This window comes from Erinaceus europaeus, unplaced genomic scaffold (genome assembly GCF_950295315.1).
Source record: "Erinaceus europaeus unplaced genomic scaffold, mEriEur2.1 scaffold_928, whole genome shotgun sequence".
Lineage (NCBI taxonomy): Eukaryota > Metazoa > Chordata > Mammalia > Eulipotyphla > Erinaceidae > Erinaceus > Erinaceus europaeus.
In genome coordinates, this window is record NW_026648081.1 from 2,288 (window position 1) to 20,961 (window position 18,674).

Here is an 18,674-nt window from a genome sequence, read left to right on the forward strand (position 1 = left end):
GAGGGAGGGAGGGGCTGGCGCAGAGGCCCGCACGCAGGTGTGCGTGTGCGGTAGGTGTGTGTGTGGGGGGGGGGGGATCGGGAGTCCAGGCTTCCTCTTCGGGCTGGGAGGGGCTGCAGCAGAGCTCCGCCAGGTGTGTGGGTGCGAGTCCCCAGCGGCCTGCTCAGCGGGGAGGGTCTCACAGGCTGCGACCTGAGTCTCCTTCTCCCGGCTGCGACCTGAGTCTCCTTCTCCCGGAAGGCTAGAGCGGGCTCTGCGCAGGTGGGGGAGCTGCCCGGTGCCACGGGCCTCCGGTGCCCCTCGCCGGACGAGCACCTCCCAGCACCTCCCTGACCGCTCCGCTCCAGCGCCAGCCCCCAGCAGCGCACCTGCCCGGCAGGTGAGACCCTCCAGGAGAGGGCGGGGCGCCCCCCCACCCGCCAGACTCGGGCGCGCAGTGCCCCCCCGCCGCCGCCAGGGGCAGCACCGGCCCGGCCCTCCCCCCAATCTCCGCCCCCCGCCTCCCCCTCCCCCTGCTCCCAGCCCAGCCAGACCCCGCTCAGCCCGCGCCCCGCTCGCTCGCAGCCCGGCTCCCGCCGCCCGCCGGGCCATGGGGACGCCCCCGGGCTACCGGCCCTCGGCCTGGGTGCATCTCCTCCACCAGCTGCCCCGCGCCGACTTCCAGCTCCGCCCGGTGCCCAGCGACTTCGCGCCGCGCGAGCAGAGCTACCAGCAGGTGCGGGGAGGGGCTATCGGGCAGACGAGCGAGGGGCTCGCTCACCTGCAGGGAGCGGCGAGGGGGACCCCAGCTCCTGCGCTGAGGGCCTGGACCCCGGAGTTGCAGATAAGGGAGGGGGCGAAGCGCCTTGGATCTCGGGGTCCCCGGGGGCTGCGGGGGAAGCCGGCCGGCCTCCGGGGTCAGCCGGGGGGAGGTCCAGCCTCCTGTCCTAACGGGGACCCCTGGACTCACAGGGCGGGGGTGGGGTGCGCTGGGGGCCTGCCTGGTGGAAACGTCTCCGTTTCAGGGGGCCTGGGAGGGGGGCGAGGTGCTGGTGGAGAGAAGCAGGGGGAGCGGGCCCTGGATTGGGTCTGAGGCATGAAATGGGAAAGGGCACCCCAATTTCAGGATGGGGGGACACGACCACCGTGTTGCCTGGGAGGCTTGAGCCCGTCCCAGGACAGAAGGGGCTCCGGACACGGAGGAGGGGAGGTTTAGGGTGCAAAGGCTGCAGAAACGGGTCTGAAGGGTGGAGGCGGGTGGAGGGACCTCACAGATCCCTGTTCCCACGAGGGGGCCGGCCTGGGTCAGCTCTGCCAGAGACAGCTCCCCTGACCCAGTTTACCGGGCGCTGGACTTGGAGATTAGGAGCAGAGAGGCCACTGAGGAGGTAGTGGGGGGTGAGCGGGGGTCTGACCCAAGTCTGAGCTGCAGCCCCTGGGGACAGGGGGCACTGAGGAGGCGGGGACACCTCGCAGGCCAGAAGGGACTGTGCGGAGCTATGTGGGTCACGGTTCAGCCAGCTCCCACTGTGGAAGCACCCACCTCGCTAACACACCACTGCCTCCCCGCCACCCACACGCCCTGCACAGGCCAGGCCCCCGCACCTCCCCCGGGTGACCCAAGGCTGTCCTGTCCACAGCTCCCCTTGTGCGACCCAGGGCCCATCACCTGACACTTGCTAAAGAGTGACCCAGGCCTGCCTGTCCCCACACACCTGCCCAGGGTGACCAGGGCCTGTGCCCACACACCTGCCCAGGGTGACCAGGGCCTGTGCCCACACACCTGCCCAGGGTGACCAGCGCCTGTCCCCACACACCTGCCCAGGGTGACCAGGGCCTGTCCCCACACACCTGCCCAGGGTGACCAGGGCCTGTCCCCACACACCTGCCCAGGGTGACCAGGGCCTGTCCCCACACATCTGCCCAGGGTGACCAGGGCCTGTCCCCACACACCTGCCCAAGGGTGACCAGCGCCTGTCCCCCACACACCTGCCCAAGGGTGACCAGCGCCTGTCCCCAGACACCTGCCCAGGGTGACCAGGGCCTGTCCCCACACACCTGCCCAGGGTGACCAGCGCCTGTCCCCACACACCTGCCCAGGGTGACCAGGGCCTGTCCCCACACACCTGCCCAGGGTGACCAGGGCCTGTCCCCACACACCTGCCCAGGGTGACCAGGGCCTGTCCCCACACATCTGCCCAGGGTGACCAGGGCCTGTCCCCACACACCTGCCCAAGGGTGACCAGCGCCTGTCCCCCACACACCTGCCCAAGGGTGACCAGCGCCTGTCCCCAGACACCTGCCCAGGGTGACCAGGGCCTGTCCCCACACACCTGCCCAGGGTGACCAGCGCCTGTCCCCACATACCTGCCCAGGGTGACCAGGGCCTGTCCCCACACACCTGCCCAGGGTGACCAGGGCCTGTCCCCACACACCTGCCCAGGGTGACCAGGGCCTGTCCCCACACACCTGCCCAGGGTGACCAGGGCCTGTCACCCACACACCTGCCCAGGGTGACCAGGGCCTGTCCCCAGACACCTCCCCAAGGGTGACCAGTGCCTGTCCCCACACACCTCCCCAAGGGTGACCCAGAGCCACCCACAGGGCCGGCCTGTCACTAGTAGGGAGAGCTCCAGTTCACTGAACTCCTCATCCAAGGGGGGAGGGGACAGCACCCCAGAGAGACATCTCTGTGGGCAGAGCTGGGACACACTCATGTCTGGGGACACACACTCACACTGTGTACACCCCGAGGACTCATACACACACACTCACATGCCTATGGACACAACAGCCACCTAGACACACACACTCACACTTACATCTAACCTGGCACTCACACCCACACACTCACGTGCACAGATCCACATACACAGGCATGCCCACACGTTCACACAAGTGCTGGGGTGTGTACACACTCACACACCTGCATTTACTTTTATCCACACATGTCACACTCCACACAGCTTGCCCACACCACAGTCACACCCGCACACAATCCACACACCACACAAGTCACTTCCATCACACACACACACACACACATGTGCACACAGGCCTCTCCACTAGGATGACAAGGGCAGGGTGCTGGGTTTGGGGCAAACAGCAGAGTAGCCCAGAGGTCCTGCTCCCCACCCACGCCCACCCCCGGCTGTGTGGCTCAGGGAGCCGCTGCTCCGCTCTGGGAGCTACTATGCCCCTGTGGAGGGGCAGGACAGGGCTGCCTAGAGTCCCCGTCACCCCTGCTGAGACCTGGTGCTGCCAGGCCCCCTCCGGCCCAACCCTGCAGGCCTGTCTCTGATCGCCCGCCCTCCTCACCTCACCTCTGCCTCCACTGTCCTGTTCTTCTCCCAGCCCTGCACACACTCACAGAGCTGTCACGCCCTCCCATGGCTCCCTGCCGACACTGGGGTGGGTGGGTGGGTGGCTGGCTCAGCAGCAGGGGAGACAGAGCAATGGGGAGGTGGAGGAGGAGGGAGCCTGAGGTCACCCCCCAGTCCCCATGCACCCCACCAGGCAGGCCCTCCCGGCTGCCCCTGACCCCACGCGTCCAGGCTCCAGGACTCCCTCTCAGCAGCTCCTGGGAGATGCCTGCTGCATGGCCGGCTTGGGGGCGGAGAGGGGAGCAAGAGGGGTGCAGCTGGAAGACCCTCACCAGAGGCCACAGAGCAGAAGCTGAGCCCAGACCTGCCCCTACCCACTGGGGGCTCGTCTCCTGACCCAGCCCTGAAGCCCACAGGCCCACATTGCGCTGAGTAGGGCTAGATTCCCCGGGTCCCCACAGGCCCCTCCGCCCTCAGAGCCCAGGCCCTCCAACTGTGCCTGTGGGATGACCCCTGAGGCTCCGTCCCCCTCCAGGCCCTGCTGCTGGTGGCATCCCTGGCGGGCCTGGGCCTGGGCCTGAGCCTCATCTTCATCGCTGTCTACCTCATCCGCTTCTGCTGCTGCCGGACCCCAGAGCCTCCCGGGGCCAAGAGCCCCCCGCCCGGGGGCGGCTGCGCCACCTGGAGCTGCATTGCTGCCCTGCTGGTTGGCTGGTAATGCCCCCTGGGGGCAGCCCTGGGTCTGGGGGGGCACTGGCTGCAGCAGGGAGACCGGCCCCTGAGTGTAACCTCCAGTCTCCACACCTGACATGGATTTGAGCAGCTGAGGTGCCCCTCACTCTTAACTGCTGACACCTCTCCTTCACTCACTCACTCACTCACTGTCTCCCCCAGCATCTGATGAGCTGCCCTGCCTGCCAACAGACACTTACAATCCAGTCCCTTCACCACCACCACCACCCCCCACACACAGAGCTGAGGGGCCTCCCCAGCCCAGCCCACGTCTGGGCCAGACCAGGGCAGCCTCCCCCACTGAGAGAGGAACCAAGGCAGCTGGGAGCAGGCACATAGCACGGGGACCCTGGGCACAGCTCCCCCCTCCCACCCCACCTCCCGGGGGCAACCCCTCCTCGGGGCCAGAACCCAGCTGTCTGCAGGCCAGACTCCCCTCCTCCCAGGAACTTCCCTCAGTGCCTGTGTTTGGGGCTGGAGGTGGGGGCGCCCTATATCCAGAGGCGGCTTCCTCCTCAGCCTCAGTTGGGGTGCATGGAGGAGGGCACGAAGCCTGTGGGGGTGGGGCTGGGCCAGAAACAAGGGGAGCTTTGTGGCAGGGAACAATGGGCTGCGGGGGCTGGGTGTCCCAGGCAGGGGTGGGAAGGCCAGGGCCGCCTCTCTCCTCCACCCCAGCCTGGGAGGGGGATGTTGGGGGCTATTCAGGGCCCACAATGGAGCCCTGTATATGAGGGGGGAGCACATTCCCTCACAGCCCTCCAGCTGGCTTTGGTCCACGGTGGGTGTCCGGGGTGGGCTGGGGTCCCCAGGAGGAGGGCTGCTAGCCTGAGTACTCCCTGGAGGCAGGGAGGGGCCAGACTCCACCTCTGGAGTCAGGTGCAGGGACAGAGGAAAGGGGGGTGCCCCACTCCCCATACTGGGAGGCACCCATTAAATGTGGGGGTTCCCTCCCCATCACTGCCACTCCTCCACCATTAGCATCACAATGACGTCATTCTTGTTTCCTAGGCAACGAGGGGGGAGCTGGTCTGGTCACTGGCATCCTTTCCCACGGGCTGGACCAATGGGGTGGCAGTGGGAGAGGGTGGGTGCTGCTGAGGCAGGGACACCCTGGCCCTCCGTCAGGGATCTGTCCTGATTCCTCCTCCCTCTCCTCCCAGTGCAGGCATTGGCATCGGTTTCTATGGCAACAGCGAGGCCAGTGATGGGGTGTCTCAGCTCAGCGCCGCCCTCCTGCACGCAAACCACACGCTCAGCGACATCGACCACCTGGTGAGGGGCAGCGGCAGTGTGTGCCCACCCTGCCAGGGGCAGCACCCAGGCTCACCCTCAGCACCACAACTCCCCCAACACACATCACACCACACACACACACACACACACACACACACACACACACACACACACACCTGAGACAGACCCTGACTCACCTCACACACCTGAGACAGAGACCCAGGCTTACCACACACCTGAGACAGAGACTCAGGCTCACCACACACCTGACATAAACCCAGACTCACCACACATACACACACACACACACACACACACACACACACCTGAGACAGACCCAGGCTTACCACACACCTCAGACAGAGACCCAGGCTCACCACACACCTGAGACAGAGACCCAGGCTCACCACACACCTGAGACAGAGACCCAGGCTCACCACACACCTGAGATAGACCCAGACTCACTACACACCTGAGACAGAGACCCAGGCTCACCACACACACCTAAGACAGACCCAGACTCACCACACACCTGAGACTGAGACCCAGGCTCACCACACACCTGAAACAGACCCAGACTCACCACACACACACACACACACAAACACTTGAGAGAGACCCAGACTCACCACACACACACACACACACACACACACACACACACACACACACCTGAGACAGACCCAGGCTTACCACACACCTCAGACAGAGACAGAGACCCAGGCTCACCACACACCTGAGACAGAGACCCAGGCTCACCACACACCTGAGACAGAGACCCAGGCTCACCACACACCTGAGATAGACCCAGACTCACTACACACCTGAGACAGAGACCCAGGCTCACCACACACACCTAAGACAGACCCAGACTCACCACACACCTGAGACTGAGACCCAGGCTCACCACACACCTGAAACAGACCCAGACTCACCACACACACACACACACACAAACACCTGAGAGAGACCCAGACTCACCACACACACACACACACACACACACACACACACACACACACACCTGAGACAGACCCAGACTCACCACACACACCTGAGACAGACCCAGACTCACCACACACCTGAGACAGACCCAGGCTCACCACACACCTGAGACAGACCCAGGCTCACCACACACACCTGAGACAGAGACCCAGACTCACCACACACCTGAGACAAACCCAGACTCACCACACACCTGAGACAGACCCAGGCTCACCACACACCTGAGACATACTCAGGCTCACCACACACCTGAGACAAACTCAGACTCACCACACAATCTGAGACAGACCCAGACTCACCACACACCTGAGACAGACCCAGGCTCACCACACACCTGAGACAGACCCAGGCTCACCACACACACCTGAGACAGACCCAGGCTCACCACACACCTGAGACAGACCCAGGCTCACCACACACACCTGAGACAGACCCAGACTCACCACACACCTGAGACAGACCCAGGCTCACCACACACCTGAGACAGACCCAGACTCACCACACACACACCTGTGACAGACCCAGGCTCACCTCACACACCTGAGACAGACCCAGACTCACCACACACCTGAGACATACCCAGACTCGCCCCTCAACTGCTGAGAGTGGGCCCCAGAGGGGAGACCCCATGCTGACACCCAGCCCAGGACCCCACTGGGCTCTGAGACCTGAGTTTGCATGTCTAGTGACCATGGGACTTAGAAGGGTGGATGCTCTTTTAATATCTCTTTGTCAGAGCTGGGGAGATGGGAGTGACAGTGCCGACTCCCCTGTCTGAGGCTCTGAGCTCCTCAGGCACCTGCACCATCGGCCACAGCTGAGCAGTGCTCTAGTAAAAAAAAAAAAAAAATTAGAGAGAGAGAAAAAGAGAGAGAGAGGAAGAGAGACACCACTCTTGAATGTGCAGTGTGGGGATCAGACTCAGGGCCTCACTCTCGTCTGCCAAGTCCTGCTGTCCAGCTGCTTGGCCTCCCTGGCCACAGCAGGGCAGGTCTGAGGCAGACCCAGGCTGCAGACAGTCCCACTCTGGGACTCACTGTCATCTGCAGCCCACAACCCCCTTGAATCTATGGAGCCCCAGGTATGGGTGCCCCATGACCCCGCCACCCCCCGAGCCTGCCCGGCCCGGGGCCCCTGGACCCTGCTCTGACCCCACGACGCACACACAGGTGCTGGGCCTGGTGGAGAGGCTGGGCGAGGCCGTGAGGACAGAGCTGACCTCCCTGGAGGAGGTGCTGACACAGCACACCGACCTGGTGGCAGCGGCCCGGGGGGCCCGGCGGCAAGTGGAGGCAGTGGTGCAGCAGCTGCCTGGACTGGCCTTCTGGCGGGGGGTGCCCCTGAGCCTCCTGCAAGTGGCCGAGGATGTGTCCTTCGTGGAGGAGTATAGGTGCGTGCCTGCTCCCTGGGCCCTGGCCAGCGGGGGCCTCATGGGGGACATCTGACCAGCTGTCTCACTGTTGCTGCTGGGTGCAGCTCAACCTCCTGGGAGCAGGACTCTCCCCAGCAAAGCGGTGTCCACTCCAGGTGTCAACAGAGGCAGGCTGAAGCCGGTGGGGGACAGGGGCCACGTGACTCCGGCCACCTCACCCCCAAGTGTCTGTCCCTGGGCCCTGCACTGCCCAGTCACCCGTCCACTCCCTCCAATTTTCACCCTGCACTTGCCAGCCCCGCCTGACCCATGAGTGTACCTCAGAGGGTCGGCATGCTCAGTGGTTAAAGCCAGGAGCTGACAGCCAGAGCCCAGCCCCTCAGCTCTGCACCTCAGTATGTCCTGTCTGAAATGGGATAGAGGGGAGCCCATGGCAGGCCTGCGTCCTGGGGTGCATCACGGCCGAGCCCAGGGGCCCCCCAAGCTGAACTTCAGTCGCTACTTGGAGGCCCTGACTAGTTGGGGGCTAGCCTATCCCCAAGAGTGACCTTCTGGATGCCCTGTCCAGAGTGTCCAGCTCCCAGGAGCCCTCTGTGGAGGGAAGGAAATTGGGGTCCCCAGGAGAGAGCTCAGTGGAGGGGCTCACAGGGGCACTGGAGCTGGTGAATGGAACAGACACCCAACTTCTCTTTCCCTGTAGAGGAGAGGGTAACAGAGGCTGCTAGGGCTAAGGTGGGGTGGGGGCTGTCCTTGCGGGCCTGGCACCCTCTCTGCATAGCTCAAGGAGCAGATCCTGAGGCATGTGGCCTGAGCAGTTACTAGGGCCCTGTGCCCTGCACCCTGTGCCCTGAGCCCTGCACCCTGTGCCCTGTACTCTAAACCCTGCGCCTTAAGCCTTGCACTCTGTGCCCTGCACCGTATGCCCTGTACCCTGTGCCCTATTTGCACCCTGCGCCCTGCACCATGCCCTGGTCTCCAGGCTGCAGCCCTGACTGAGTGGCTGAGCAGGCCTGAGAGCAGAGGCTCCAGCTGACAGCACTGCACTTAGTCAGCATGGCCCACAGGGAGCCAGGCCTGGGAGTTGGGCCACTGAGGACGAGCCCCTTGAGAGCTCCTGGGCACGGGGGCGCTGGGGCTGGACGGGCTCACGCAGGTGTCCCGTGTCCCCGGGCAGGTGGCTGGCCTACGTGCTGCTGCTGCTGCTGGAGCTTCTCGTCAGCCTTTTCACCCTCCTGGGCCTGGCCCGCCAGAGCAAGTGGCTGGTCGTCTTGTAAGTGGGGCCACCGGGGTTCCCCTGGGTGGGGGCTCTCTAAGAAAGCAGTCCCTGAGAGCGGAGACCTGGACCCGGGACCACCACCTCACAGAGAACTTCAAAAAGTCAAGAAAAATAGAGGTTGGTTGGTGGTGCACCTGGCTGAGTGCACACATTATGGTGTGCAAGGATCTGGGTTCGAGTCCCCAGTCCCCACCTGCAGCAGGGAAGCTTCATAAGTGGTGAAGCAGGGCTGCAGGTGTCTTTCTTTCTCCCTCTATCTCCCTCACCCCTCTCAGATTCTGTCTCTATCTAAAATAAATATATATTAGAGGGGCCAGGTGGTGGCACACCTGGTTGAGCCCCCACATTACAGTATGCAAGGACCTGGGTTCAAGCCTCGATCCCCATCAGCAGGGGAAGCACAAGTGGTGAGACAGTGCCGCAGGTGGTCTCTCTCTCCTCTATCTCCCCCACCCCTCTCAATTTTTGTTTCTTTTTTCTTTTTTTAAAGATTTTATTTATTTATTAATGAGAAAGATAGAAGGAGAGAGAAAGAATCAGACATCACTCTGGTACATGTGCTGCCAGGGATTGAACTCGGGACCTCAAGCTTGAGAATCCAATGCTTTACCACTGTGCCACCTCCCAGACCACTCAATTTCTGTTTCTTTAAAAGAAAAAAAAACTGTTGGGAGTCAGGTGGTAACACAGCGGGTTAAGCGCAGGTGGCGCAAAGCGCAAGGACCAGCATAAGGATCCCGGTTCGAGCCCCTGGCTCCCCACCTGCAGGGGAGTCGCTTCACAAGCGGTGAAGCAGGTCTGCAGGTGTCTGTCTTTCTCTCCCCCTCCGTCTTCTCCTCCTCTCTCCATTTCTCTCTGTCCTGTCCAACAAGGACAACAACAATAACAACTACAACTACAACAATAAAGAAAACAACAAGGGCAACAAAAGAGAATAAATAAATATTTAAAAAAAAAGTTGAGAAAAACAAACCACTGAGGGTCAGGGCGATCGCTGCCATCTCCCCAGGGCCAGGGCTGACTCTTGTGGTCGCCACAATGACCCCGCGAAGCCAGCTCTGGATGAGGGTCAGTAGCAGGCCACCCGGGCTCCTGGGCCCGGCAATGAGTGGCTCCTGCACACACCCGCACTTGCCCTCACCCCTGGGCTCCTCGTGCCACCATGAGACAGGCCGCAGTGCAGGGAGAAGGATGCTCACGGTGGGCCCAGGGCAGCCTGTCCTGTCTGGAGGAGCCCTTCGATGGAGGCTCGGGAGCCTGCAAGCCCCTCTGCACACGCCCCAATTCCCAGGGTCAGAAGCCCCCCGGTCTGGGGCTGGAAGCCAGGCCCTGCTGGCCCTGTGTTTGCTGCCACCCTCCAGGGCTGAGCCCAGTCCCCTGCTGTGCTCCTGGGAGACCCACAGGGGGCTGCCAGCCATGGTGAACGGGTGGGGGGTGCTCAGGGGCCAGGGGTTCACTGTGACCAGCAGTTAGTGACCACTACTCCTGCCAGCCTGCCCCTACTGAGGGTCACCAGGCTCCAGGAAGTGGGCTGTGATGGCTTTGGGGTAGGGGAGGATGAGTGGCATCAGACGCCTAACCGTAACCCTAACCTACAGGATGACGACCATGATTCTCCTGGTGCTTGTCCTGAGCTGGGGCTCCATGGGCCTGGAGGCAGCGACCGCTGTGGTGAGTGTGTGTGTGTGTGTGGGGGGGTCCCCACCCTGGGCCAGAGGGCATGATGGGGACAGCAGCTTCTGGCCTGAGCCCCATCTCTCTGCCGTGCTCAGGGCCTCAGTGACTTCTGCTCCAGCCCGGACACCTACCTACTGAACGTGACCCAGGAGGAGACGGGGCTCAGCTCAGGTGACCCTATGGGTGGTGCCAACCCTGCAGCCTGAGGTGGGGTCCCTGCGTCCCCCCTGGGGACTGACTGGCCCAGGGCAGGGGCCCCCCAGGTGTCTGGCCAGGGGTGGGTCTCAGTGGCCCCCAGGGGAGACTGGCCAAAGCAGGGCTGTAGCTGGAGCATAAGAACAAGGGGGCAGAGCAGGTGTCGTCCACTCCCCCCCCCACACACACACGCCCCACTCCCCACCCCCCATCCTGCCTGGATCCAGCTCACGGCCCCCTCTCTCCCTCCAGACATCTTGAGCTATTACTTTCTCTGCAGCGAGGCGGTCTCCAACCCCTTTCAACAGGTCAGGGCTGCAGCGGGCGGAGCCGGGGAACTGGGCTGCCGTGTGTGTGTGTGTGTGTGTGTGTGTGTGTGTGTGTGTGTGTGTGTGTGTGTGTTTGGGGTTCAGGGTTCGGGGCGGGACCGCGGGTCCTCCTCGCTGCTTGTGTCCGCAGAGGCTGACTGTGTCCCAGCGAGCTCTGGCTGGGGCCCACTCGAATCTTCAGGGCCTGGAGCGGGAAGCGGTGCCCCAGTTCCCGGCTGCACAGGTGGGCGGCTCTGGGCACCGGGCTGGGGCAGCAGGTGTGGGCGGGGCCTACAGAGCAGGTGTGCGGCCTTGGTCGCGGGGTGGGGGTAGCAGGTGTGGGTGGGGAGGGGGTCTGCCCCTGTGGGCGGGGTGGGGACAGCAGGTGTGGGCGGGGCGGGGTTTGCCCCTGTGCGCGGGGCCTGCAGAGCAGGTGTGCCGCCTTGGGCGCGGGGTGGGGGTAGCAGGTGTGGGTGGGGAAGGGATCTGCCCCTGTGAACGGGGTGGAGGCAGCAGGTGTGGGCGGGACGGGGCGGGGTTTGCCCCTGTGGGCGGGGCCTGCAGAGCAGGTGGGTGGTCCTGGGTGCGGGGCGGGGCCTGCAGGTCTGGATGGGGCGGGTGCACAGGTGTGGGCTGGGCCTTTCGCAGGTGGGCGGCCCTGGGCTCTAGGGCGGAGTATGCAGGTGAGGGCGTGGCTGCAGAGGGCGGACCCGCCAGGTAACGTGCCCCGCCCACCGCAGGAGCCTCTACTGTCCTTGGAGGAGACGCTGAACGCGACCGAAGGGGACTTCCACCAGCTGGTGGCGCTGCTGCACTGTCGCAGCCTGCACAAGGTGACAACCCCACCGGCTCTCCCAAACTCCTCTCCCTCAGGCCCCGTGGGACCCCTGCTGCCCCCCCAGCCCCTTACCTGTGTCCCTCAGGTAGCTGTGCTCCAGTCACCTGGCTATCCCCGTGACCTCTTTCCTTCTCCCCACCCTCAGCCCTCCACCCTTCCCTCTCCTTCCTTTTTTTTTTCTTTCACTTTTTATGTATTTATTTGATAGGACAGAGAGAAATTAAGAGGTAGAGAGAGAGAGAGAGAGGCAGCCCTGCTCCACCGTTTGTAAAGCTTCCCCATTGCAGATGGGGCCCAGGGACTTGAACCCTCGCCATTGAGTATGGTGATGTGTTCACTCTACCAGCCCCTCTTTGGCCCCCTCCCCTGCTCCCCTTCCCAGGTTGTGCAGCCCATTGAGTTGGGAGCAGGGCTGCCTGGACTCTGGTTCTGGCCTCTGACCTCAGGCACGCCCATCTCTGCTGTGTGCCTCAGTTTCCTCACTGACGTGACTGGGTGCCGGGCGGGCCTTGTGTGGTGTGTGTTGTCACAGGTGCAGTGGGCAGGGCTCCAGGGGACACTCCCGGTGCCCACACCCCTGGCGTCCACTCCTGAGAGGACTCCCCATCCACCCGGGCGTGGCCCTCCCTGCCTTGCCGGGTCTCCCAGGTGGCAGCTGCCGTTGTAGGGGTGGTCGCACTCTGCCCACAGGAGACGGGGACCCCTCCTGAGCCCCCATCCTGGCCCTGTGTCCCCAGGACATGGGATCGTCCCGTCTGGTCTGTGCCCCCAACAGGCCTCTCCTCTCCTCTGCTCTCCTGGGGTATCTGAGCTAAACTCATCTAGGTGGCCAGCGTTTGTGGGTCCCATGCCCGAGGGCATCCCCCACGTCCTGCAGGCCGAGCTGAGCTCACTCACATGCAAGCTCCCTGCCACGACTCCCGAAGCTTCTGGAACAGACGCTCACACTGTCCTGGACCAGTGTGGTCCAGGGTGCTGGGCTGGGGGCTGCTGAGACCTCTGTGGGTGGAGCAGGGATCAGAGTGTCCACTCAGCATGGAGCCACCCAGTGACCGGAGTCTCAGTGTCCTGCCAGGCCCTGCCCCCACCCCATTCAGTCAGGATGGGACGTCAGAGAGAAGGTAGCAGGGGGGGTCCACTCGCCCACCCAGCCCTGCTCTCCCGGCTGTGACTCCCAGCAAGGCCTGAGGGGTGGCCATTAACAGGCAGCACACCTCACCCTGAGCTTCAGGGCACTCACTGATCCACCACCCTGCGCCTCGGCCTTCTGGCCTCCTCCCCCACAATCTCCAGCCTGCCCCATCTGTCCTCCCCAGCAGCCACCCGCCTTTTAGACAGTAATCTGATCACACCATCAGGACCTTCCCTGAGCCCTGGCCTGAGCGGGGACAGAAGTCCCGGCCCAGTGCCCGCCGAGGCCGTGTCCCACCCCTGGCACAGGCCACGCTGCCCCCACCTCATAGGATCTGTGTGTCCCCGAGTCTGCCATCTCACTCTGAGGTAACCAGTGGGGCCGGGGTCCTGGCCAGTCCTTGGGGCAGTCAGCAGACACCCCCTACCCTTCGGAGAACACCCCCCCCCGAGACAGCCCAAGCTCCCGCAGCAGCTTCAGGCCAGGGACTTCACAGGATATGTGACGTGTGGGGGCTGCACAGCTGTGAGGGTGCTGCGGGGTGGAGCCCAGGGGTGCTCTCCGCAGGTGTGGGGCCCAGGAACCAGGTTCAGTGGCCCCTCAGCCCCGGGAGGGAGCCCCGAACCAGGCAGGGCTGGCTGGGGCGCTGTGCCAGAGAGGGGGCCCCAGAGTGGGGGCTTTCCAAGTGGGCGCTGACCCCTGACCCCTGTCCACCGCTCCGCCCAGGACTATGGTGCCGCCCTGCGGGGCTTGTGTGAGGACGCCCTGGAGGGCCTGCTCTTCCTGCTGCTCTTCTCTCTCCTGTCGGCCAGCGCCCTGGCCGCTGCCCTCTGCAGCCTGCCCCGAGCCTGGGCCCTCTTCCCGCCCAGGTCAGGAGGGGGCAGGAGGGGGCACCACGGGGCCCTGGGGACAGGGGCGGGAGGACCCCCAGGGCCCCATGGGGGGGCAGGCTCCTGATGGGTCCCTCGTCCTGCTTCTCTGCCCCCCATCGCACCCCAGTGACGACTATGATGACACAGATGATGACGATGATCCTTTCAACCCTCAGGTACCAGACCCCTGGGTGTGAGGCGGAGGGGCGGGGGACCCCTGGGTGTGAGGGAGGAGAGGCTGGGGGACCCCTGCATCTGGGGGAGGAGTTGCTGAGTGTACCGCACAAAGCCAGCGCCCTCAGCCCTCACCCTCCCGCCGGTGAACCCACAGGAATCCAAGCGTTTCGTGCAGTGGCAGTCATCTATCTGAGCCCCTCCTCCGTGCCAGACTGGAGCCTGCCCCTGCTCTTCCGTGAGCCTCTAGGGAGACCCTGTGCCCTGGCCTGCCCCTCCCCCAAGCCTGGCACCCAGGGCCCTCAGTCTGCACGGGCCTTTTGCGTGTCTCTGCAGGCCCCCCCCCCGGCTGCCGGAGAAGACCCCACTAACCAGCCTGCTGGGCTCCCCCCTAACGGTGCCCGTGGCCACGGCCCCCAGGGCCCAGCGGATTGCCACCAGGTCCTGCTCTCCACAGGTCCTGGGCCTAGGAGCCAGGTGCAATGGCCCCTCAGTCCCAGGAGGGAGCTGCCTGCCACCCTGTGGGCACAGGGCTGTCTTGCCCCGCTCTGGAGGCTCGTTGCCCCACCTGAGCTGCAGCACTAACAGTGGGGAGGGTTTGAAATAAAGGGAAGACTTTATTTTACATCCGGCTGGGTCTTTATTTGCCCCTCCTGGCGCCTTGGCCACCAAGCCCCTAGGCTGCAAAGCTGCACAGTAATTTGCCTCCAGTCCTATCATCAGCATCACTGGGGCTCAGCGCTACACAGGAGGAGTCAGTTCACCTGGAAGCTCGCTCCAGTGCCCTGGGGGCTGGGTCTCACACCTGGCAAAGGGGAGCGATTTGCCCGAGGCTCCAAGGTCGCAGGCTCAGTACTCCGTACCATCATCAAAGCTGAGCACTAGGAAGGGGGAAAACTGTGGACTTTCATTTCTCACCTGAAAAGCCTAACAGGACTGAATTTGCTCTTTCCTGACGTGACCAAGAAATCAAACAAAAACTTGTGAAACAGTGGTGCTCCGGAATCCGCATATAGGCCTGCGAGGTGGTGCACCTGGAGGGCGGGGGTTCAAGCCCCTGGTCCCCAGCTCCAGGGAGGAAGCCTCACAAGTGGTGCAGCACTGATTCCTCTCCCCATCCCCAATTGTTCTGTTAAAAAAAGGGGGGCAAGGGGGAAGGTTGAGAGGTACAGAGGAGTTGTCATGCGTTGAGCCCCAGCAACAACCCTGGGGGCAATTAAAAAAATCTGAGGGGAGTTGGGCAGTAGTGCAGCGGGTTAAGCGCAGGTGACACAAAGCACAATGACTAGAGTAAGGATCCCGGTTCGAGCCCCCGGCTCCCCACCTGCTTGGGGGGTGTCGCTTCACAGGCGGTGAAACAGATCTGCAGGTGTCTCTCTTTCTCTCCCGTCTTCCGCATCTCTCTGTCCTATCCAACAACAGTGACAGCAATAACAACAATAATACTACAACAATAAAACAACAAGGGCAACAAAAGGGAATCAATAAATTAAAAACAAACAGAAAAACATATCTGGATGCCTCATGTCCAGGAAATGTCCCGAGATCACCGAGTGATCTCAGAGCCCTGCAGTCAGTCACATGGCACGGCCGTGGGAGCCTCAGACTGAGTACCAGAGAGGGAAGCAGGCAGGGGAGCGCTGAGAGTCCAGCGAGGCCAGAAAATAAAATGCGGAGGATAGGTCACCAGACAGTCACTGCTACAGAGAGGCGGGGGGACCTGGGGTCTGGCAGTGGCACCGGAGAGGCCCGGCCTGGACTGGTTTACGTGCCCAGAGCCACTTTATACCATCAGTGCTCTGGTCTCACCACTTCTCTTATGAAGATAATCATTTATTTATTTAACAAAACTAATCTTTGAAAAAGATTAGTGCTGGCCAGGATTGGTGGATAAGAGGGATGAACAGGATTCTTTTTAAAGATGTTTTTCTTTTTATTTATTATTGGATAGAGACGCACAGAAATCACCAGGGGAGGGGGAGATAGAAAGGCAGAAAGAGACAGAGACACCTGCAGCCCTGCTTCACCATTCGTGAAGCTTTTCCCCATAGGTGGGGATCAGGGGCTTGAACCTAGGTCCTTGCACACTGTAATGTGTACGCTTGACCAGGTGTGCCACCGCCTGGCCCCTGAACAGAGGACGTTGAGGGCTGTAGAAAGACTCTTGACGCTCCAGGAACGGTGAGACGTATGATCATCCACGTGCCACGACCCAGAGGCTGCACATCACCAAGAAGTAGCCTGAGGATGAACTGTGCTTATGTGGCAGCTCCGCGACCAGGCCATCTGCGGGGGGGCCGTGGGGAGACCGCCTGTGTGGGAAGAACCAGAGTCTCCTCCCGCCTCGCTGCGCACTTCAAATGGCTCTGAAAAATAACTTTTTTTTTGCAGAAAGAAAGGAGGCAAAAAGGGAACTTGGGACAAGAGAAAGCAAGTCGTGAGATCCTACGTTTAAATAGAGCCATCAATAACCACGCTGAAAGTTAAGTCACAGACTTCCATTGGCTCAGCTCTGGCTTAGGGTGGTGCGGGGACCTGGGACTCTTGGCATATACCCATCAAGCTACCTGCCCAAAACTTCTGTTTGCAAAAGCGGAGATTGTTTCCTTGGTAAAAAGCCAGGCCCGTCAGTCTGCATCCCCCTTCACCCAGGGGGCGAGAAGCAGAGACGCCAAACGCAGAGAGGAACCAGGCGTGCGGCACGGCTCCGCTTTGCCTCTGCCTAGGAGGCGCACCTGTCTTCTGTCTTACTTTTTGCCGGATCATTATTGGACAGAGAGGAATCGAGAGAAGGGGAGACAGGAAGGGGGAAGAGACGCCTGCGGCCGTTTCACCACTGGGGAAGCTTCTCCCCTGCAGGTGGGGACAGAGGGCTTGAACCCGGGTCCTTCAGCCCCGTAAGCTTGTGCTCTCAACCTGCCGCCCTTAATAAATAAATCTTACATACGTAAAGGCCGGGCGGTTAAATGCACACATCACAGTGTGCAGGGGCCCGGGTTCGAGGCCCTGGCCCCCACCTTCACGGAGTGTGTGTGGGTCTCTCTCTCAATGTCTACTTCCGTCCAGTAAAAGACACGAGGTTTGACGGAGGGCGGAACAGCTCCTTTGGCGCGTGCAGGATGCAGGTTCGCCCTCGCTGTGCGGAAAGGAGGTCTGGTGCTGTGGTCTGTCCCTCTCCCTCTCCTCTCTTGCTCCCTCTCTCCTCTCTCTCTTGCTCCCTCTCTCCTCTCTCTCGCTCCCTCTCTCCTCTCTCTTGCTCCCTCTCCTCTCTCTCTTGCTCCCTCTCTCCTCTCTCTTGCTCCCTCTCTCCTCTCTCTTGCTCCCTCTCTCCTCTCTCTCTTGCTCCCTCCTCTCTTGCTCCCTCTCTCCTCTCTCTCTTGCTCCCTCTCTCCTCTCTCTTGCTCCCTCTCTCCTCTCTCTTGCTCCCTCTCTCCTCTCTCTCTCGCTCCCTCTCTCCTCTCTCTTGCTCCCTCTCTCCTCTCTCTCTCGCTCCCTCTCTCCTCTCTCTCTCTCTTGCTCCCTCTCTCCTCTCTCTCTTGCTCCCTCTCTCCTCTCTCTCGCTCCCTCTCTCCTCTCTCTCTCGCTCCCTCTCTCCTCTCTCTCTCTCGCTCCCTCTCTCCTCTCTCTCTCTTGCTCCCTCTCTCCTCTCTCTCTCGCTCCCTCTCTCCTCTCTCTCTCGCTCCCTCTCTCCTCTCTCTCTTGCTCCCTCTCTCCTCTCTCTCTTCTCTCCCTCTCTCTCTCTTGCTCCCTCTCTCCTCTCTCTCTCGCTCCCTCTCTCCTCTCTCTCCCTCCCTCTCTCCTCTCTCCCTCTCTCCTCTCTCTCTCTTCTCTCCCTCTCTCCTCTCTCTCTCTTGCTCCCTCTCTCCTCTCTCTCTCGCTCCCTCTCTCCTCTCTCTCTCTTGCTCCCTCTCTCCCTCTTGCTCCCTCTCTCCTCTCTCTCTCTTGCTCCCCCTCTCTCTCGCTCCCTCTCTCCTCTCTCTCGCTCCCTCTCTCCTCTCTCTCTTGCTCCCTCTCTCCTCTCTCTCTTGCTCCCTCTCTCCTCTCTCTCTTGCTCCCTCTCTCCTCTCTCTCTTCTCTCCCTCTCTCTCTCTCTCTCCTCTCTCTCTTCTCTCCCTCTCTCCTCTCTCTCTCTTGCTCCCTCTCTCCTCTCTCTCTTCTCTCCCTCTCTCTCTCTTGCTCCCTCTCTCCTCTCTCTCTCGCTCCCTCTCTCCTCTCTCTCTTGCTCCCTCTCTCCTCTCTCTCTTGCTCCCTCCTCTCTTGCTCCCTCTCTCCTCTCTCTCTTGCTCCCTCTCCTCTCTCTTGCTCCCTCTCTCCTCTCTCTCTCGCTCCCTCTCTCCTCTCTCTCTTGCTCCCTCTCTCCTCTCTCTCTTGCTCCCTCTCTCCTCTCTCTTGCTCCCTCTCTCCTCTCTCTCTCGCTCCCTCTCTCCTCTCTCTCTCGCTCCCTCTCTCCTCTCTCTCTCTTGCTCCCTCTCTCCTCTCTCTCTCTTGCTCCCTCTCTCCTCTCTCTCTCGCTCCCTCTCTCCTCTCTCTCTCGCTCCCTCTCTCCTCTCTCTCTCTT

At 62.2% G+C, this 18,674-nt stretch overlaps 1 protein-coding gene across 6 annotated transcripts; it reads left to right on the forward strand.

The window, feature by feature from the left end:
* The first annotated feature begins 508 nt into the window (after window positions 1-508).
* Window positions 509-14,741, forward strand: TTYH1 (tweety family member 1). Of its 6 annotated transcripts, none has more exons than XM_060184712.1 (14): window positions 509-715; window positions 3,838-4,016; window positions 5,195-5,306; window positions 7,442-7,662; window positions 8,819-8,914; window positions 10,519-10,591; window positions 10,693-10,768; window positions 11,045-11,100; window positions 11,252-11,344; window positions 11,841-11,933; window positions 13,797-13,939; window positions 14,070-14,118; window positions 14,274-14,354; window positions 14,574-14,741. In XM_060184712.1, the coding sequence occupies exons 1-13, from the start codon at window positions 590-592 to the stop codon at window positions 14,310-14,312; spliced, it is 1,356 nt and encodes a 451-aa protein (XP_060040695.1). In that variant the 5' UTR covers window positions 509-589; the 3' UTR covers window positions 14,313-14,354; window positions 14,574-14,741. The 6 variants fall into 6 exon arrangements, 5 of the variants coding, with proteins under 5 accessions (XP_060040695.1, XP_060040696.1, XP_060040693.1 ...); XM_060184713.1 differs by having other exon boundaries at window positions 14,453-14,577; XM_060184710.1 differs by lacking the exon at window positions 14,070-14,118 and having other exon boundaries at window positions 14,453-14,741.
* The last annotated feature ends 3,933 nt before the right edge of the window (window positions 14,742-18,674 follow it).